This window comes from Apus apus, chromosome 2 (genome assembly GCF_020740795.1).
Source record: "Apus apus isolate bApuApu2 chromosome 2, bApuApu2.pri.cur, whole genome shotgun sequence".
Taxonomy (NCBI): Eukaryota; Metazoa; Chordata; class Aves; order Apodiformes; family Apodidae; genus Apus; species Apus apus.
The window spans coordinates 23549242-23569134 of NC_067283.1; the positions used below are offsets into that span (position 1 = coordinate 23549242).

At 38.5% G+C, this 19893-nt stretch overlaps 1 protein-coding gene across 6 annotated transcripts in view; it reads left to right on the forward strand.

Annotated features, from left to right (window-relative positions):
• CDK14 (cyclin dependent kinase 14) overlaps positions 1-19893 on the forward strand; it is a 338936-nt gene that overhangs the window by 149425 nt on the left and 169618 nt on the right. For all 6 annotated transcript variants that reach the window (XM_051612199.1, XM_051612197.1, XM_051612200.1 and 3 more), the window contains one exon: positions 9857-9980. In XM_051612199.1, the coding sequence (XP_051468159.1) occupies positions 9857-9980 (124 nt within the window). The remainder of the gene's footprint in view (positions 1-9856; positions 9981-19893) is intronic.

The window sequence follows — 19893 nt, forward strand, 5'->3', positions numbered from 1 at the left end:
AGACTTTTAGATAGTGTTTGTTCAGAATCACTGGTTATGTGATCCCTAAATCCATTTTTAAAAATGTACAGTTGAGCAATTATATTCCGGTAGCAATAAATTAGTATCTGCTCTCTCAGGCTAACCTGTGGGATTAAGCCATTGATGCTCTCCCAGTATGACAAAAGTCCTCCCACCTTTTAATTTGGTTCTTGAAGAAAGTGTTGCCTACTGATGGTTACTCCATTCTGGCTTGTTGCCAGTTATTATAAAGAAAAAACTACATAATCACACAACTTTCTTTTTCCAAAGAATATTATACAGTAGTTCCTGTGAAATTACTTCATAGGAATGCAGAAGCAAAGCCATTATTTACTTATGTTTTGGTTTCTATAGGACATCTTCAGCCTAATTATATTTCTGAATTTTCTCCATATTTACAAACTGAAGACAATGCTTATTCCCTCAGGCTTATTTTTAGATGAAGAATTATAAATAGAATAAAATCCAAATTACTTTAATGGACACACATATTTCTGTCCCCTTGGGTGTTGTGTTTGACATTGCCTTTCTTTGTGGCTTCAGATAGGCTATTTGCTGTCAGTTAAATATTTCAAATAAAGAGTAAGTGTAATATTGTAAATATGTGGAAGTATAAAGAATATCTGAATTGGCAGTTATAGGTAGTCTTGGGGCAGTGTGTTTAAGCCAAAAAAAAAATCCCAAACCTACTGCTTCCTAAAGGATTAGGTTTAGCATTTTTAGTGGTATATATGTGTTGCACATAATGATTTCAGAATTTAGTAATCCATGAATGAAGGCCCAAGTCTTAGAAATTACATCAGGTTTTAAGCCCGTTGAAGAATTTATGTGTGAGGCTGAGATGTTATTAAGTTGTTTTTAAAAGACGTATCCCTGTGAATGTTAAACCAAGTATCCTGGTGACAGAAATGTGGTTAGATACCTGCAGTGTCTTCATCAGCCAGATGTGAAATTGGCAGAAAGCAGTTGTTTCAATTCATAGATTCTCCAGACTCTGTTAGCTCCAAATACACAATCGTATACATCTTTGGTAACTAACAAGACATGTATCTACCATTTATTTATAACTGTATGTTAATATACTGTGTACAGTATTATAGTTAAAGATTTGGAGAGAAAATGTAGTCAGTGAGCAAGTTCCAGTTTATTAGGCACAGCCTTATCTTCTCTAGTTTTGAAGACATCTTTCTCAGTTTTTCCAAAACTGAAGGCAAGCAATAAATCTTGAGTACTTGGCCCGACATACAATTACGTTTCTGTTGGAAGGTACTGCTACAGCCTTGTATGTGGTTGGAGCTGAGAGTTGATTTATGCCATACAGCACTTGCCAAACTCCAAAATGTGGCTGTGGTAAACTGAGGTGCAGGACTAGTTTCTGACTCCCTGTGCTGTTCTCCTGGCCCAGACTACTGAAATCTGTACTCCTGACTTTCTTTCCTACAGCTGTTGCTGCCTTTAGAGGTAGTTCATACTTCTTGGAGTCTCAGTTGAAACATCTGGATTGCTTCCTACAGCACGAGCGCTAATGGGTCAGAGCAGCTAACTGCCTCTGCCAGTGATTCTTTTTTCTTCAATCTGATTTGTATTCCATTCTGTCTGGTAGAGGGCCATCTCAACCAGCCTTTTGACTTAACTTCTTTCTTCTCCCTAGCCTTTGTTTTCAGCTGTCCTTAGAAGGTTCTTATTTTGTAATTTAATAATTTAATTTTTAGGTATCTTTTTTGTACATTTCAGTATATCCTGTGAAGAGTAACTGTTTTTAACCTCTTTTGACCTTTGAAATATCATCTTTACTTCATCTTTTACTCCATATCATGACGTTCCCAGTAACACAAGTAAATTCATCTTCAGGTATTGATGCATTTATTTTATAGTTCAATCAGTTTTCTGTAACTCCTATTACTGATGGAAACAAGTGGATGGAAACAAGGCTTACATTTGTCCTGCCTGCTTTGCTTGTTTTCATTCCTGCCTTAAAAATGAATATATTAATGAAAGCTGATTTTCGTTTTAATTGGTGATGCTGCATTGAAATAGCTGTATTATTTTGGGAAAAGCATCCTCAGTTTTTTCTCCCTGCCTTTTTTCCTGTACCTCCAGTGTTAGAGGTAATATTGATTTGTGTGAGCATTTGACTTCAAAAAAGCATATTTGAGAAGATAAAAGATACTTACTTCTGACCTCACTATTCCTCAAGCCGTGCGTCACCAGCCTGAATGGCAATGGGGTTGTCAACCAAACAGAAGCTGTCTCTGTCTCTTAATCACTCTCAAAATCTTTTACTTCAGGCAACTTGGAAGGCTCATGTCTACTGTGACCAGAGGGAGAAGGTACTTCCAGTTTGTTCTTATTCCATCTAATATTGCTGCTCTGATTTGTTCTTTTCCCTGGGCATCTTTTTTCTTCCCAAGGCTAAAAAGTGATAAGAAGAAATAGGCAGACCCTCCTGGTGAACTTCACATGCAGGGAAAAGGAATATTCAGCCTTCTCCCAGGAGCCTTCAGAACTTCAGCTCTTACCCATCTCAGTTCTGAGCCTTCCTTGCTCCTAGGAAGCAGAGCACAGCAGTCTTCTATGCATAATTGGTGGATATTTTTAAAGCAAAACCTCAACTAACTAAGCTGTACCCCCACCACAGCCTTAAAAAATGTGTTTTATCACTGAATCAGAGAAAACAGTGGACTGTCAAGGTCACACATAAATTTGAGGCAAAGTGTGCAGTGGAATTTGGCTATTAAAATTTGCAGGATAGTCCAATAATCTCTATGAAAAAAATATGCTTAAATTTCATCAAAAAAACTCTAACTAGTTTCAGTCTTAAAACTTACGCATAATAGTTTAAAAGAAATTGAATTAATAGGAATTATTGAAACATAATGCAATGCTGCATCTTTTTGTGGTAAATGCCTAAGATGAGATCAGTCAACTTTATAGCCCTCTAAGTTTAAAAAAAAATTAACAAAAATCCCAAATCAGACATTATAACAATACTGGATTTCTGAAACCAAAGTTTTAATACTGGCCTCCTAGATGAGATGAAGTTCACGTTGAATTGAAAATGTTGGAATACACTGAATGTTATCTGATGGTATCAGAAATCTCTGGCACTTAATTGCTTGCAGAACTCATTTATTCCTCTCCATATGGCAGTACTGTCCATTGTCCTTAACTAATGGTTGCAGTTTTTAAAAGTTGAATCTGTTTTTGTTAGATTAATAATTTTGGCATTTAATGACTAATGTGAAAATTAATAATATGAGTCAAAGTCATAGGGTAGTTGACATTTGATGTCTTTTGCAAATATAAATATTTATAATTAAACTGATAACAGCTTTAGAATACTTGAAGCACAAAGGGTAGGGAAGCATTCAGAACATGGAAGGATTAGGCAACTCCTGTACCCCATCCGCATGAGGCTTACTGCACTTGAAGTGCAGCTGCTTGAACTTAGGCAGCAGCAGAGCATTGTGTACTGCCTCTTGTTAAGCAGTAGCATCCATTAGTAAGATATAAAACTGTATGCTTGTTAGTAAAGCCTAATATCTGAAAAGTATGCAAAAAATCCTTTGTTTTATAGGTTACAGTTGTGTTGTCAATGTCGGCCTCCCTGGTGCGCTTGTGTTTTCTTTCCATCATGTGATTGTATAAACATCTGTGGCATGGACAAGAGGTTTGTGGTCTCCTGGAGATGTGTATTGGATCACATGACCAGGCCTGCAACCATGTGTGGCAAATGTTTGAATATGGGAGGTAGGGGGAGCTGTGACATGTCCGTGCCTGCGTGTACTAGAGGTGTCTGACCAAAAACATTGACTGTCGTAGACTTGGCTACGCAGGAATTTTGCAATTAAACCATGACAATATATCCAGCTATGATGAATTTTCATGTCTTGTTTAGTTATCGTATTGACTTACTGGAATTTGGAGAAAACACTCTTGTACTCCAAGGTGAACCCATACTATGGTGGTCCTTTTGATGTTATCGATAGTTACTGGAAGCAAATCAAACTGATGTCATGCTTTTGAAATCCCTCTCCTACTCACTGAAATTAGTGATGCTCCTGATGTAGAGTTGAACTGAAAATGTATTTCAACAGATATGCTAAGTAGGAAGCAATGCTGTTTAATGTGGTTGAGAAGTTGCTATTTTTCATTCCTCATTCAGCGAACAAGCAGGTGTGCAGCAGACAGAATAATGTTATGCCAAATTAAGGTTGTCTTTTACACGTGGCATTGAGAATTGATTATTTAAATTAGACTTTTTAGTTACCAGACATTAAATATAGCATCAGCATTTCATTCTACTTTTAAGTCAGTCTTGTCACTTAAAGTAATGATTTGATAGTATGCACAACTGAGAACACTAAAAGCAGAATCTTTATCAGTGTGTTAAAATTCATGATAGAAGAATGTCACTTTTATATTTGCTGCAGCAAGAAGTACGTGCAAACTCCAAACTGAGTGTGTGCATATGTAATTTATTGTCGGTATCATCTGTATCATTCATGTACACCAATAACCAAGAAGTTATTATAGGGATGAAGAAAACATTTTTTCCAGTGTCTTTAAAATTGGTGAGATACCAGTTACCACCCTGACCTAATTCATCATGGGAGTGAATTAATGAAAGGTAAAAAAGGAGATTTAATTGAATTGAATTTATTTTTACTTTCGCCATTCAGAAGAAAAAATCAGAGTCTCCCACTTATTGAACATTAGCAGATGACTGTAACTGATCATAAGGGAGTGTCATTATACTCAGTTAATTAAGCACACCTTCCTTAATGCAAATGACTGTAGTAGTACCCAGAGGGGACAAAAAATGATTAAAAGAAAATCAAAGAGAATAGAAGTTAGCAAATTAACACTTTCCAGTCTCTTTCCTTTGCAGTTCTACTGCAAGTAAATGGAAAAATCTTAAGGTTTAGTATTTTTTTTAAACTAATAATACAATGCAGGTTTCCTGTGGCTATATTGTGCATATTTCTGTGTTATACTGTCTTTTGTATGACTTGTGTGTAAGGAATACAGGAGCAAGTCAGAAGCCTTTATAAAAACATCTTGGAGAGAATTATTTAAAAATTCTTTTGGAGAGAACTCAGTTGGATCCAAGGAGGTCAGATGGAGAACATTTTATTGAAATAAAGTTCATTATCATCATGAAAATCAAACTGATTCAAATGGCTGACAATTTTTTATTCAGATAGGATCTTTTATTCCTAGGGATGCAAATTAATCTCAAGTCAACACTTTGTACCTGGAGGTTTTTTCTTCTGACAATTTAAGCAAAAGAGTCTGCAAAGCTTTGACTTAAAAAGTTCACTATTTCCCCAGAACATTGTTAGAAGTGAAAAGTTGGATTTATCTCATAGATACTTTCCTCGTTGGAAGGAGGGAAAAGAATAGCAAACCAACAGTGATAAAAAGATTGTACTTGATGAGATTCTGACATGCTAGCAGAAGTCATACAGAGACATTTCTCATTGCTTCTGTGATATTACATACTACCAAGTAGTTTTGTCTTATGTTAATGGTTTAAAACAAGTAGGTCTGAAACTCCCCCAAAAAATCTGGTAAACACAAATGTAACTGAGCATCGTGTTTTGTTGGTTTTATTTCCAAGGCTGTGTGATACTGCTGTGGTGATTTATTACCTCTTTCTGCCTTTGTAAATAGCCAATAATTCACAGAAGCTGTAATATCCTCTGGAAGATAGGGAGAAATACACTGCTTGCAAGCATGAGGTGAGGTGTCCTGCATTGGGTTTCTTTTACTGGTATTTTTAGATTTGATGGTCTGTTAAGACTGAATATGATATTGATTGATGCTGAATACACACAAGGGAATTCAGATGATTACGTGATACCCAGCTGGTGTGCATTGATACATACAGCAAGTAGGAACATTAGTGTTATCAGTAATGAGTGATAAAGCTTGTGCAGTATTGTGTATTACTTTTTGAAAGTAACTATGGTAATACAGCCATATAAGCTTGCTAAAGGACCAGCACATACATCCAGTCTTGCTTTCAGCTTTCTTTGGAACTGGTGTGAACTCCTGGTCCAGGTTAGCTCAGCTCCGTTTACTATCTTTTGCTGCAGAGAGACCAGAGCCAAAGGTTTTGTGCATCTTGTACAGACTAAAAAGTTTAATTTAGCTTTCTACTCCTGTATCTGGGGCCAGATCCTTTATTTCCACAATACAACATGTGTTAAGGGAGCTCAAATGCAGGAAATAATTCAGAAATCCTTCTGTGGCATCAGGGGAAGACAGTTTCTGACTTTAAAAAAGCCCCCCACAGGCCTCATTAGTCTGTTATCTTGGACAGCAGTCTTGTTGTCATTGAGGTCCTTGATGCCTCAGCAGACACTATGTGAAAATAGTACATATTCTTGAGTATCTCCCTGGGCATGTTGTGAATTTCTGCTTTTCACTTACCCCAGTATCCTTTGCCAGAAACTTTCTGTCATCTCCAGGAATGGAGAGCAACTGTGTAGAGTCATCTGAGCACTTCAACACAGATCACCTGTGCATGAGCATCCCCTTTATCATTACACTCGTCAGAGGTTTCTGAACCTGAATCAGCATCAGTTTAACACTGGGCTGGCAGTTAAGTGGATGACAGATATTCTCTGATAGCCCTCCTCCCTCTCCCTGTTGGGAAGGGAGAGGGAACAAGTGAGAAACACATGTGGGTTGGAAACTAAACTGTACAGCTTTAGTGAAGCAGTAGCGATGAAAAGGAAAAGAAAGAAATACATACAAATATATATATAAAAAAACCCTACTGCGTGCTCCCCCCTCCCTCCCCAGGAATGCTCATGTCACCACCAAGACTGCAGCACAGGCCTTTGGAAAGTTCTGAACTTGACTCCCTGGAGTGAGCGGCAGATGGGAGCTGGGTGCAGGAATGTAGGCACTCAGGGACACACAGATCAGGATCAAATGCAGACAAACAGACTGAATCTTCCCATGGATGAAGAGAGCTTGACTCTCATGATCCCTCAAATTTATATTGAGTATGATGAGTATGGGATGGAATACTTTGTTTTTTCAATTTTGGTCATCTGTCTGGTCTGCTCCTCCCTAAAGGAGGGTCGTAGGAGTGACCCCTTACTCCCTTCTGGTTCCGGAGCATGTTTTCTTCAGAACCAAGCAGTGGTCTTGGTTCTGTGTACTATTCTTTAGCTGTAGCTAGAGTCATGGAATGGTATTGGTCCTAGTAGACAATGACTGAAAAACATGCTGTTAATTTCAGCAACTGCAGCTACTTAGAAGGGACTTTACTGAAAACTAAAATCACCAAGAAGAAAATTGGTTCTATCCTGGCATGAACCAGGACAGTCAGAAAGTGTTAACTCCCATCAGCCCAACCTGTTAGATGCATTTTGGATGGCCTGTGTCAGTGTTTAGTTTATAAGCTCATTTGGATGAGAAGAGCTCAAGATCCTGTGTGACATTCAGTGGCCAACAAGACAGTAAAGCATTCTGTTGCACATAAGCCATCTTGCAGCTGTTAGACGAGTGCATGCAATGGTCTAGGTTGCACACCTACCCCGGTTCATGAAAAACACCATGAAAGCACTTTTTGTGAAGTGGGGAACCATTGGGAATGGAGAGCTTCTTCTACAGCTCTCTCTTCACAAGCAATCCCAAAGGGCCTGTAGTTTGCAGAATGCTCTACTGCCGCGCGTTAGACCCTTGTTTTCACTTAAATATTTTAACATATAATATTACCAAATAAAAACAAAGGTGAAGAGGAAAAGAGAAAGCAACAAAACAGTGTCTGAGTTTACCCTATAACAAAATCAGGGAGATTTTTTTCTCCTTGCCTTTCATGATCTTCCTCCAAGGAGTAAGCAATTTATACAATATATGTGAATAAATTAATTTACTTTTGTGGAAGTACTTGATGAGTACAGTTGATGTATACAGTTTGGAATAAAGCTATGTTCCAAAGCTCTCTTCAAGAGTAGATGTTTATTCTGTTTACCTGTGAAATTACTGGGGTTTGTTCTTGGCACATGTCAAATCACTTGACTCTTTGCATAAAAACCCGATGAAAGCCCACATTAATAAATAGATTTTGAGTTACAAAAATTACAGTGCTGTAAGATAACATGAACATTGAAGTATATTTGCATATATAAAAGTAAGGCTTGAACTAAATACTATTGATTTCACCTAGCAAACTGGATATTTCCCCTGTATTTTTTATTTAAAAAAATATTATTTTCAAGTAATTTAATAGAATTTAATTTCTATTTTGAGGCTCTAATGAAAGCTGTTTCTGCTTCCCACCCTTATTAAAATAGTTATTGTTGTACAATGAGTTCCATTTTAACCGCAAATCAAAAAGGAATGTGCATGTTACTTACGACTTTCCTGCTATTCTTTCCTTTGCTTCTGTATTTTGCTCTTAGGTTTCCTCACCACATTGTTAGAATCAACCCTGGCAAGAAGGTGATTGATATGGTTCTTTGTGCCCTGGCTAAATAGCTAAACATACAGCATATTGTGTCTGCACTCAGGGAAAAAAATGAAATGCAATTAAATTAATTTCAACTTCAGTAACATGACTTTTCTGTTTCTTTTATGTCAGCCTTTATTCTCTTCCATAGTCAGATTTTGTAACACCTTCTATAATGTCTCCTCACTTCAGCAGTCACTAAATAGGATGCTTGTATTGCAAGTGAATTAGACATTCTCATGTGCTTGAGTTGACTTTTCCCAAAACTTTGGTGTAGTTTCCACGTCTTCTGAGAGAGCACATTTCACCAGCTGCCGAGCTATGAGGCACAAAGTCCATATTCACTCTTGAATTGCCCCGTGTTTGGCTTTGTAAAGGCTTTTTGTGTTCCCATTTGGAAACTAGTGTTTCTTAAAATACTTCAGGCAGTAGGAAGGCTCTGTATATTAGGAGAGATTTTTCAAAACATCAAAGAAAACTCCTGGGAAACAATTGTTCACTCTTTGCATTGACAAAATCCAGGAGAGTAAAACTTGCAGCCTGTCACAGCAGGCGCCAATAAGAATGCAGGGAGAGCAGTTGAAAAGGGGAAGGAAGACAAAAGATCTCCCTCATCCAGCTCTTTGTTTATAATTGTAAATTATAAAAATACACAATATCAATGCTTAGCTTTAGGGAAAGCGTTTGTGGACTCCAGTGAAGTATTAAAAGAAACATGTGGGGTGAGTTACGTTTCTATCTAAATTTACCTTTAAGACTATTAGAAGTAGATTTCAAAAGGCATTGTTAAGTCCCCTAATGAAAAATACATAAGCAAGTCCCATTAAAAAAAAACAACAAACTTTGAAGGGAAAGCCTATCATACTTGCAGATTTCCTTGCGTACAGAGGCGTTATTCTTGTAGTATTAATTTCTTCTTTGTTTTAGCTCCAGTGCCCCATCCCCCAGCCTTATCTCCCCATCCCTATCCACCCTGTACTCTTGTTTCCTATAATTAGTGAAGATACACATCTGTCTTCAGGCTACCACCTAATCTCTAAGGCCATATGGGTAAATGGAATATAATTAGAATTTGGTAGAAACTGAGCCTTCTGCACATGGTTGTATTGCTCTTGTTCTTTCTAAAGCAGGCAAATTGAATCTGTGAGGTAGTAGGGCTTGGAGGCTGGGGTTAGTCCTTTCAAAGTACGTATTTTTAGATGGAAATTTTATTGTGTATAATTTGGGTGGGAATTACACCAGTTTGGGAGGAATTCTGACACAATGTTACCACAATATGCAAGCACCCTCCATATTGTGAAGATATCACCTGTGGTTATATGCAAAATATTAACAGAGGTCATTTTTTGTCCCCCTCTTTTTCAGTTATTTTTATTTCAGTTGCTGCGAGGACTGTCTTACATCCACCAGCGTTACATTTTGCACAGGGACCTGAAACCACAGAATCTTCTGATCAGTGACACGGGGGAGTTAAAGCTGGCAGACTTTGGTAGGCAAGCAGTTAATTACAAGTCTCTTATAATGTTGTAGGAATGTCAGACAGATGGTTCCATTGATTTCTCTTCCCCCACCCTATTCCTTAGACACACCTTCTTCATTGTAGATAATTGCACATTTTTCTCTTGAGTGAAGAAATTGATTATGGTCAACAAAATGCTTGATTAAAAGGGAGCAAGTGAAAAACAAATATATACTCCAGTTCTCACCAGGAAGATAATGCTGAAAGTATTTCAATTTTATTTACCATGAGACTTCTGAATTAGAATTTAAAATGTAGAAAAAGAAAAATCTGAGGAAATATGTAATATATGAAGAGTACAACCGCTTTATGCAGGCAGCTCCAGGGTGGTAGAGATCCAGATTAACTTTCATATAATGATAATTGAAAGAGACTGAAGGACACAAGAATAAATATTTCTTTCAAAGAATAAAGGAAACTAGGATCACCTGGACTGCTTTCAGTATCCATTAGTCCCTTATGTGGAAGCATTATGGGGAGTATATAACCAGGAGAAATGATCCACTGACAGGTTACCCTTTTAGCCTTTTTTAATAAGTTTTTAAAAATACGTTTTTAGTGTATACACTAGGGCAGTGCTCTTCCCTCTGAAAATCACTGTGAATGCAGTTGTGGAAAATGCCTGTTTTTCTTCAGCAATTTTTACAAAATGTTGTAGGAATTTCTTTCCTATAGGTCAACTTTTCAGCTACTGATTCCAGCAGAACTTCTGAAGGAAGCTGAAAATGTGACCTATCAGTTTTTTTGAAATGTATTTTTATTTTTATGACTGTTATCCACATTGGGCTTCACATATCATACATCAGCAGTAATGAGGGAGCCTTATGTGCTAATTGGCAATTTCACTGTTCGTGTAGTCATGTTTTTTTTGTCTTTTAATTAGCATTACAGCAATTAACAGCTCAGTATGTATTTGCTATGTTGGAGACAGTAACAAGACTTCAGGTGGACACAGTTCACAAGAACTTGATTGGCCTTTGGATTGTAAGGCCATCCTCAGTAGAATAGTATTAGAAACAATTATTATCTGTTTTTTACATGCCATTTTCTGTTGCTGATTTTCAAAACTTGGAAGATGCCAGAAGTGTTTCAGATGTGCTTAAAAAAAGCATTGCTGCTTGTTGCATTTTACTGTGAGATTTAATCTCTTAAATACATGAAACAGATGAATAAGTGTTTTCTGTAGTAAAATATGTGTTAGTCCTCTGTTGAAGGTACTGTGCTGCTTGAGATGAATAGTTTTGTTGTATCATTTATATGTGTAAAACACTATGAACTTACCTGACTTCCAAGTATCCCCATATTTTAAATCCTCCAAGAGATAATGATAATGGTAGTCTAGCTTTGGTGGATGCTGAAAACTCCATAGGTTATGTTATAGACTCTTTTGTATGGAAAATGTTTAATATGGTGTGGGTTTTTGGGGTGAGGGGTGCTGATGCTCTGTAGCTGTTGTGGGTGGGGAGGGGGAGGCTGCAAACTTTTCAGCTGTGTTCTTAAGAAAGAAAAAAAGAAAACAACCCTTTCACCAGCACTCTTAAATGCCTTGCTGGAGGTGTGAACTGATCAGTGAAATGTCCAGCTCACACACAGGCTGATTTCTCTCTGCTTGTCTTGCCTGATGTTGCCACAGACCTGAGGAGAGGGCAGAACGTTTGTTTTCAGTCTCCTGTAGTAGGAAATAAAACAATCGCTTCTGATGAAGTTACTGCCTCAGTGCAACACTAGGCTAAATATCCCAGTGATGACATCAAAGGCAGGATTTTCCCAGCTTTATGTTGGTGGGAATTTGAGGTTGGCCATTGTGCATTATTTTGAAAGAGAGACTAGAGGTGTGTAAGAAACAAAGCGGTAGTAGACCACTTATTTTAAGTCTGTCCTGACCTAACAGAAACATCTGTGTAATCTACTCTTATACACTGAGTGAAGATTAAATATCTCAATTTTTTTTAAGCTATATTTTCTTTCATGGCTCATGACCTCATAAAATTGAAAACCAGATGGGTTAAATTTCTCTTCTGAGAAACAAGATGAAAAATTAGAAGTGATGTCTTAAGGGTCACGACCTCTTTCACTGGAGGCATGAGAAATGAGAGCACACCCATGTGCTCTCAACGTGCAACCCTGTATGTATTTACTTATTTAAACACTGTATTATTATAGCCCATCTTCCACCTTCCCAGTATGAAAGACTGTTCTTAAACAAGATGTAAAATACAGTTCTGTTTCTCTTTATGTTTTGCTCTCACGAACAACTAATTTGCAATAATGTGCTTGGGAAGGAAGTCAGTTTGAATTGTATATTTGTTTAATTACATGAGGAGCAGTATGGAAATTAGAGAGATGGGTGTTTTGCTTTCAGATGCACTCAAGGCAGGAGAGAGCCTATCAAGAAATCAGTTTCTGTCAGAGATAGGATTTGACTTTGCTAGCACAATAAATATAAAATCCTAGAGCAAAGGCCTTTTAGTCTCTAAGGACAAGACCTTTAGATTTTGGTTTCATAAGTTTACAGAAAATCAACAGCATAGCTGAAGTTTTTCATTTGGCATCAGGTTTATTTAATCTCCTCAGTGTAGGATATCAAATACTTAAAAGCAGGCTGTAGTGGATCATAGTTCTTGAATAAACAAGGTAAAAGAAAGGGTATTCATGCCTGCCAGTGCATTGCACTGCAGCTGAAGTGGAATCTTTGAATAACTGTGGGCATGTGTTTTTCTACAGCACGGCTCCCAGACATAGATACTCCACTGTGTGGGAGTGTCTTTGTTCAGATGAACGATGGTTTGCTTTTCTGTTCATTGTGCTATAGCTGCTAGGAAATGAACGTTTATGAGAAGGCTCAGCAGTCAAATGAAAAGGGAGAACAGAATACAGAGGCTTTATCAAATTAAAAATGGATGAGCTATAAAAAATTGCTTTCTTGGGAAGATGTAGTAGGAGAGGCTACATCTTGAGTAGTTGTTGCTATGAAAAATAGTCCTTGAACACCATTCCTGCATTCTTTTTTCAATCTAATTAAAATTCCACAGGAAATTAAAGGATATAAGAAATTTTCCTTATGAAATTATTAAATAAATGCAAGTATTATTTTTGATCCTGTGGTGTGCATTTGGCTGTCTATGGGTTTATTTCCCCCACACATATGTTTGTGTTGAGTAGAAATAAAATGTTATAAACCTTTAATGTGTAACACCATAAGCAATTACAAACTTAAATCAATAGAGCCTTGTGCTTGATGCTAGTTACCACACTGACTGGTCTGCATAGTTGTTCCTTAGCCTTTGGTTAGTAGGTTCTTAATTTTAACATTTCTCTGCACTGCATGCAGATGGATTTCTTTGGCCTTTTGATGTGTATTGACTTAAAAAAAACCAAACAAAACAAACCCCCTTTATCCTTGGTTTAGAAGAGTCATTAAGCAGTTTTGAAAGTTTCCAGAATAAATGCATTATTTTTATCTTTATGCATGGGAATGGTTCAAAGCTGCCTGGGGATATTATGACTGGATCTTGGGAAGCATTTCTTTAGAGAGGATCGTCAAGCACTGGAACAGGCTACCTAGAGAGGTGGTCAATGCTCTCAAGCTTGTCATTGTTTAAGGGGCACTTGGACAACGCCCTTAATAACATGCTTTAGCTTGTCCAGCCCTGCGTTGTTCAGGCAGTTGGACGAGATGATGGTTGTTGGTCACTTCCAACTGAAACAGTCTATGCTATTCTGTTAACTGTAAACTGGCTGTACAGCAGCGAGTAAGAGCATGAACTCAAAGAATGGACACTGAGAACATATTTTTCATAGAAAGTTAGTTGAGACCAGGTGATTAGTAATCTAAGCAAAACAGTTATCTATGCAAATATATGATTAGTATTCATATTGAACAGTAGTTTAAGAATTATTTGGTTTATTTGTATATAAGAGCTACATGCTGTAACCAGTGCCATGTGTCATATCAGTGACTGAATATTGGCAATTAGCTACTGTGGATGCTGATATAAATCAAGATTGGCTAATCAGTAATGTTTGCATCCAGATTATCATACTTAATAAACTCCATCTCGAAGTGCCTAAATAGCTGATAACAGTCAGGTATGAGGTGGGCCCCACCTACTCTGTGGGACTTACCAGGAAGGATTTACTCTTTCTAGGCCTTGTTTCTTACTCTCTGTCCCAAAACAACCACTAACAGCCTAATATTTTGACTCTTCCACAGATAATGTGGACCTTTCATCTTATCATAGTATGGTTACTCTTACAGATCCTTTAGTTAGAATAATTTTGTGTTTTCTGCATTGAAAAAATATAGTTTATTTGTTAGTTGAAAATTTTGGATAAAATATTTGCAGAGCTTTTGAGGGTAGACACACTGACAACACCTTTCGACGCACTGAGAAAAACCTTGGGGCATGGGTGTAGAGAACAAAACATTTAAACCTGACTAGCATATGAGGCAGTGGTGACGCTCTTGAGGCTGTGAGAGAAACTGGCCAAATTAGTAGAGGGCTCCTGTTCTGCTTTACCCTTGAGCTGGAAAGAGGTACGAGAAAGGGACCTGGGGGTCCTGGTGGACTGGGGGATGACCATGAGCCAGCAATGTGCCCTTGTAGCCAGGAAGGCCAATGGCATCCTGGGGTGTATTAGAAAGGGTGTGGTTAGTCGGTCAAGAGAGGTTCTCCTCCCCCTCTATTCTGCCTTGGTGAGGCCGCATCTGGAGTATTGTGTCCAGTTCTGGACCCCTCAGTTCAAGAAGGACAGGGAACTGCTGGAAAGAGTCCAGCACAGAGCCACAAAGATGATTAAGGGAGTGGAACAGCTCCCTTATAAGGAAAGGCTGAGGGAGCTGGGTCTCTTTAGCTTGGAGGAGGCTGAGGGGCGACCTCATCAATGTTTATAAATACATAAAGGGTGAGTGTCTGGAGGATGGAGCCAGGCTTTATTCAGTGATGTCTAGTGATAGGACAAGGGGCAATGGGTGCAAATTGGAGCATAGGAGGTTTCATGTAAACATCAGAAAAAACTTCTTTACTATGAGAGTGACAGAGCACTGGAATAGGCTGCCCAGAGAGGTTGTAGAGTCTCCTTCGCTGGAGACATTCAAAACCCGCCTGGACACGTTCCTGTGTGATATGCTCTGGGTGACCCTGCTCTGGCAGGGGGGTTGGACTGGATGATCTTTCGAGGTCCCTTCCAACTCCTAAGATTCTGTGATTCTGTGATTTGGAAGTCCCCTTCTAACTTATTTCCAATGACAACCAAAAAAAAAAAAATGTATGCTATATGACCTGACATATTATAAGACATAAAAGCCAAAGATGAGAAAAGCTGAAGTGACCTTGGAGGAGAGCTTGGGCGTGTTTAACAAAGTGAAGATCTCACCAGATCAACCAGATCAAACTGTTGCTGGGATTGTATTTCAGGGGTTGCTTATTAGTGGAACTTCCCTGCATCTGTCTTTCCCATTTCTCTTTTCTGCTATGCTTGCAATCACTGAATGGTTTGGGTTGGAAGGGACCTTAAAGATCATCTAATTCCAACCCCATTGCAAGGTCAAATTTTAGTCACTTAAAATTGGATTAAGAATTTATGCTGTCAGTAGGTAGGTAGCTTGTCAATGACAACACAGAGTACAAACAGACCAAAAAATATTGTCCTCTAAAGGACACATTTAAGGCCTGAAAACTAATAAAGGTCAAGTCACAGGAGAATTAACTTTAGCTTTGGTTTTTGTTTTGTCTGAGATACAGATTTACTGCTATACTACTTCATCGATTGTTCTTGATGCAAGTTAAAAGAAAAAAAAAAAAAAGCACAAAAAGTAAGTCTCAGTCCACCTTTATGAATAGATTAATCTACCTGAACATGTACTTCAACCTCTTCATTTGTAAGCAGTTCTTGAAGACCTGTACTGCATCCCACTGCCACAATAGAAGTGAATGTCACAAAATGGGTGCATAAGAAGTCTGAAGACCTGTTTGGTCTGTGTTGGATTGTGTTACTCCAAGTGCAGGGACCCCTGGTGTAGTCACATCTGTTAACTAGGATGTGCTAGTCCTTTTAGTACATACCCTGAACTATGCCATGGCTCCAACACACAGTGTAAGACCATGACTGTGCAGGTACCTGAGAGGCAGAAGTGTAAAATAAAATTTCGAAAGATGAAACAGCAGCAGCTCTGCAAGATATTGTTAGCCTGGCTATAATTTGCAAGGATAGGAAAACTTGCTGATTGATTATTTTTTATTATCACTCCTTCTGAAAGAGTCCAACAGAGAGCTACGAGGATGATTAAGGGACTGGAACATCTGTCATATGAGGAAAGGCTAAGAGACCTGAGGCTGTTTAGTCTTGAGAAGAGATGACTAAGAGAGGACCCGATTAATGTCTATAAATATCTGAAGGGTGAATGTCAAGAATGGGCCAGTCTCTTTTCAGTGGTGCCCTCTGATAGGACGACAGGAAATGGCACCAAGTTACAACACAGAAAGTTCCACCTCAACATGAGGAAAATCTTATTTACTGTGAGGGTGACGGAGCACTGGAACAGGCTGCCCAGAGAGGTTGTGGATGGAGACTTTCAAGACCTGTCTGGACATGTTCCTGTGATCTGCCCTAGGTGTTCCTGCTGTAGCAGGGCAGTTGAACTTGATGATCTTCAGAGGTCCCTTCCAACCTCTATGATTCTATGATACTTTTTGTTACTATAGACATTTCCCCTTTCCTCCTGATCTCTGCCCTGATTTTTGTTAGTTTTGGTCCTTTAAAAAAAATCTTGGATATGTGGTAACACCACAACAAATTCTCATGTTGCAGGGTGAGTGACAGACAGCACCAGGAACTTAGGGTTTTAAAGCTTGTTCCTGCAGTCAGGGAGTTGCTTTCTCATTTGTAGGAGTGGGCTTTGGAGAGAAAAACAGCATGAGAACCTTTATGCAAATGTCCTTGCTTTACTCTTCCATATAACACTGACCCCGAAGCTTTTCTTGTCAGCTTTTTTTTTGTCTTTGGGATCACCTCGGATGAGTAAGGAGCTGCAGGAGGTTTGCATTGTGGGAAAGGCCTGCTTTAAGCTTCAGAGTTTTGTTAATATAAGGCCCTATGATGCTGTAAAAGAAGAATCAAGTAAATGCAATTGAACCATGCATCCTTCTAGATACATTGGATGATTAATAATAGATAGTAGGAGGAAAAGAGGCTTGAAGTTTGTAATAAAGAGAATTATACTCAATGGACTCGCATTTTTAAACTGCAGCTGAGTATTAAAGAGGATGTTTCCATGAATTTCCATATAGATTTTTCTGTGGGGATTAAGTTTGGGATATGTCAAGATGGATAAGATTACTGCTCTATAGTTAGTTTACTGTTAAAATGATTAAAGCTATGTTGACAACTTGAAAAAAAAGGCATTTTTTCACAGTAAGAATCCCATAAGGAATTTCTTTATAATATACCATATAAGATTAATAAGAAATGTTGGATAGCGTAAAAGATTGCTTGCATGGATAACTGCTATGTTGTTCTGTGTAAATGCTCCACAGAGTATCAGCTCTTGGAGATGCTGGTATAAGGAGTTGTCATGGTGCCTGAAAAGCTGATGCTCTATACTGTTGGTAATGCTTGATGAAATTGTTATCGAAACTCCTCTGAGAACATCTCTGGTTCTGTAGGCTGGCTCCCTCTGGACTTCCTGGCTTCCAGCTTGCCCCAGGAACAGCAGGTGGTGGCCTGCAGCTACCTGGCAGTCGGGATGAGCTGTGGGAGCAGTGCCAGTCACTTCTGAGGCAGCTGACCCATAGCCAGCTCCTGCTGCCCCAGCCTTGGTGGGGCTGTAGAAATGGTGGAAGCTGTGTGCATTTTTGTTATCAGAGGCTGCTGCTGATAAAGGGAACAAGGTTACCCCAAATGCTGGTCTGCAGACTACTCTAACAGAATGTCTGAATTGAACAGAGCATGAGGAAGGCACTTCTTTCCCATACTCCTGTGAGGGGTTGCTGTTTGTCCAGCTGTGTCCCCTCTGATACCCGCCTTTGAAATCTGAAGAATTTATGCTCATAACCCCCAGTAAGTTCAGTAATGGCTTTCTTTGAATGTTCTATTTGTATTAAGTATCAGGAAATGAAGATGACTTCAATAACAATGTTGCGAATAAGTTGAAAAAAAGGAAGTTTGAACCTGGAAAGTGAAATCCAAGAAACTCAAACTTGAGTTAGCTTGCAGGCCTTTATAAAACACAGCTATTTCTGTAATTAACTGTAAATATGGCATTTTCCATTGCAAGCAGCAGCTGATAATGCTGTTCATGGTGGCAGCTGGGCTGGAGGCCTGGAGCAGCAGAGCAAACTGTGTGCAGTTGTCCTGGCATAACCTCGAATGCACACAACTGAGTCAGTGAAAAAAGCCATTGCCATCCCTGTGGCTTTCCAGAACCAGGGAAAGGGAGGCCAGAGCTATGAAGTGGAGATGATAGGTAGCTAGGGGACTTTCACATCTTTTCTCCTGAAGGAAGGATTAAAGTTACTGGCTGTGGGCACTGTGGACCCAGAGACCCATGGCAGGCTGCTTTGTTAGTTATTTGCTTTCCCAGGATGACAGGCTTTCCCTCCATACCCAGATCTTCTTTCTTAGTTTCTAACAGTGTAACTGGCTGCTGTCAGGGAGTAGCCTAAGTTGCCTCCTTCCCCTCCCAGAAACGAGTGCTTCACATGCTGTTCTTGTGACCTTCTATAATTTTGCTCAGATCTGTGGTGGAGAGGAAGAGGAGGTGCATAGGTAGCAGGAACTCTCAAGTGACAGCAGTGCAAAGGGGTAGATTTGATTTCTGGCATTTGCACTGAAGAATTTCTCCATACATTGTTTTAGAGGTGAAGATGTAGGAGAATATGTGGTCTAATGCCACTGTAGAAGCTTCTTGCTTCTCGTATCTAACTTGCTTCATATATCTGATGGTTTTAGTGAGGTGCCAGGTAAATCTAAATTTAAAAATTGCCATTGTGAGAGTCAGTATAGGAAGAATACCTTACGGACAGAAACTGGGTTTCATAGTCTATGGAGAAAGAATAGATTTGACAAAGGTTTACTATCTGCAGACAGGTATTTGCAAAAACTGTGAAGTTTTCTTTTCCTCTAAGACTTAAACTTCTCTCTACTAATAGTAAATACAAAATAGAGAAACACACTGAGTTTCTGTCCTCATCAGTCTTCACTGATTGCTTTTTAACAATTTAAATTAAAATTATTTAAATAAACCAGTCTTTTCAGCTATTACTAAAGTAGATGCTGTAATTTAAGATCTTCCCATTAAGAAGCCCTGTATAGGACTATTGGCTGAAACGTAAAACTTCTAAATGTGTATTTTTTTTAAACCATCAAGGAGCTGGAGGTTGGTGTGACTCACTAAATGGATCCCTTGTTAAATGCATCTCAGATTACTTAGGGTTCAATCCAGTTTGCCATTGTTACTAGTTACGGTTATATTGAGCCTTGAAATAGGAGGACAGCATCTTAATTATCCATTAAGGGCAATAAAGGAAGTTTGTTATGACACCATTAAAACAACTGTGATGAAAAATCTGTTTAATGTTTTGTAGTTAAGAAGAACATGAGATTTAGATGTCATCTCTAGTGCAGCTAGCTCAGTGCTGAGATCTTGTGTTAGTATCAGAATCATGAACTATTTAAAATCTGGGTAGTAACAACAAATGTTTTTTTTAATTGAAGAAAAGCCTTACTCAATCATAAACAATGTTCTCCTATCAGTTTTATATGAGAACATTTTCTCTTCCTTCCGTTATGGACTTAGTCCATAAACTTTCAATTACTGTGGCTACAAGCCCCTGTATTTAAAATTCTGAACTTCATTTAAAGCTTTATTGTTCTGGAGCTTCTT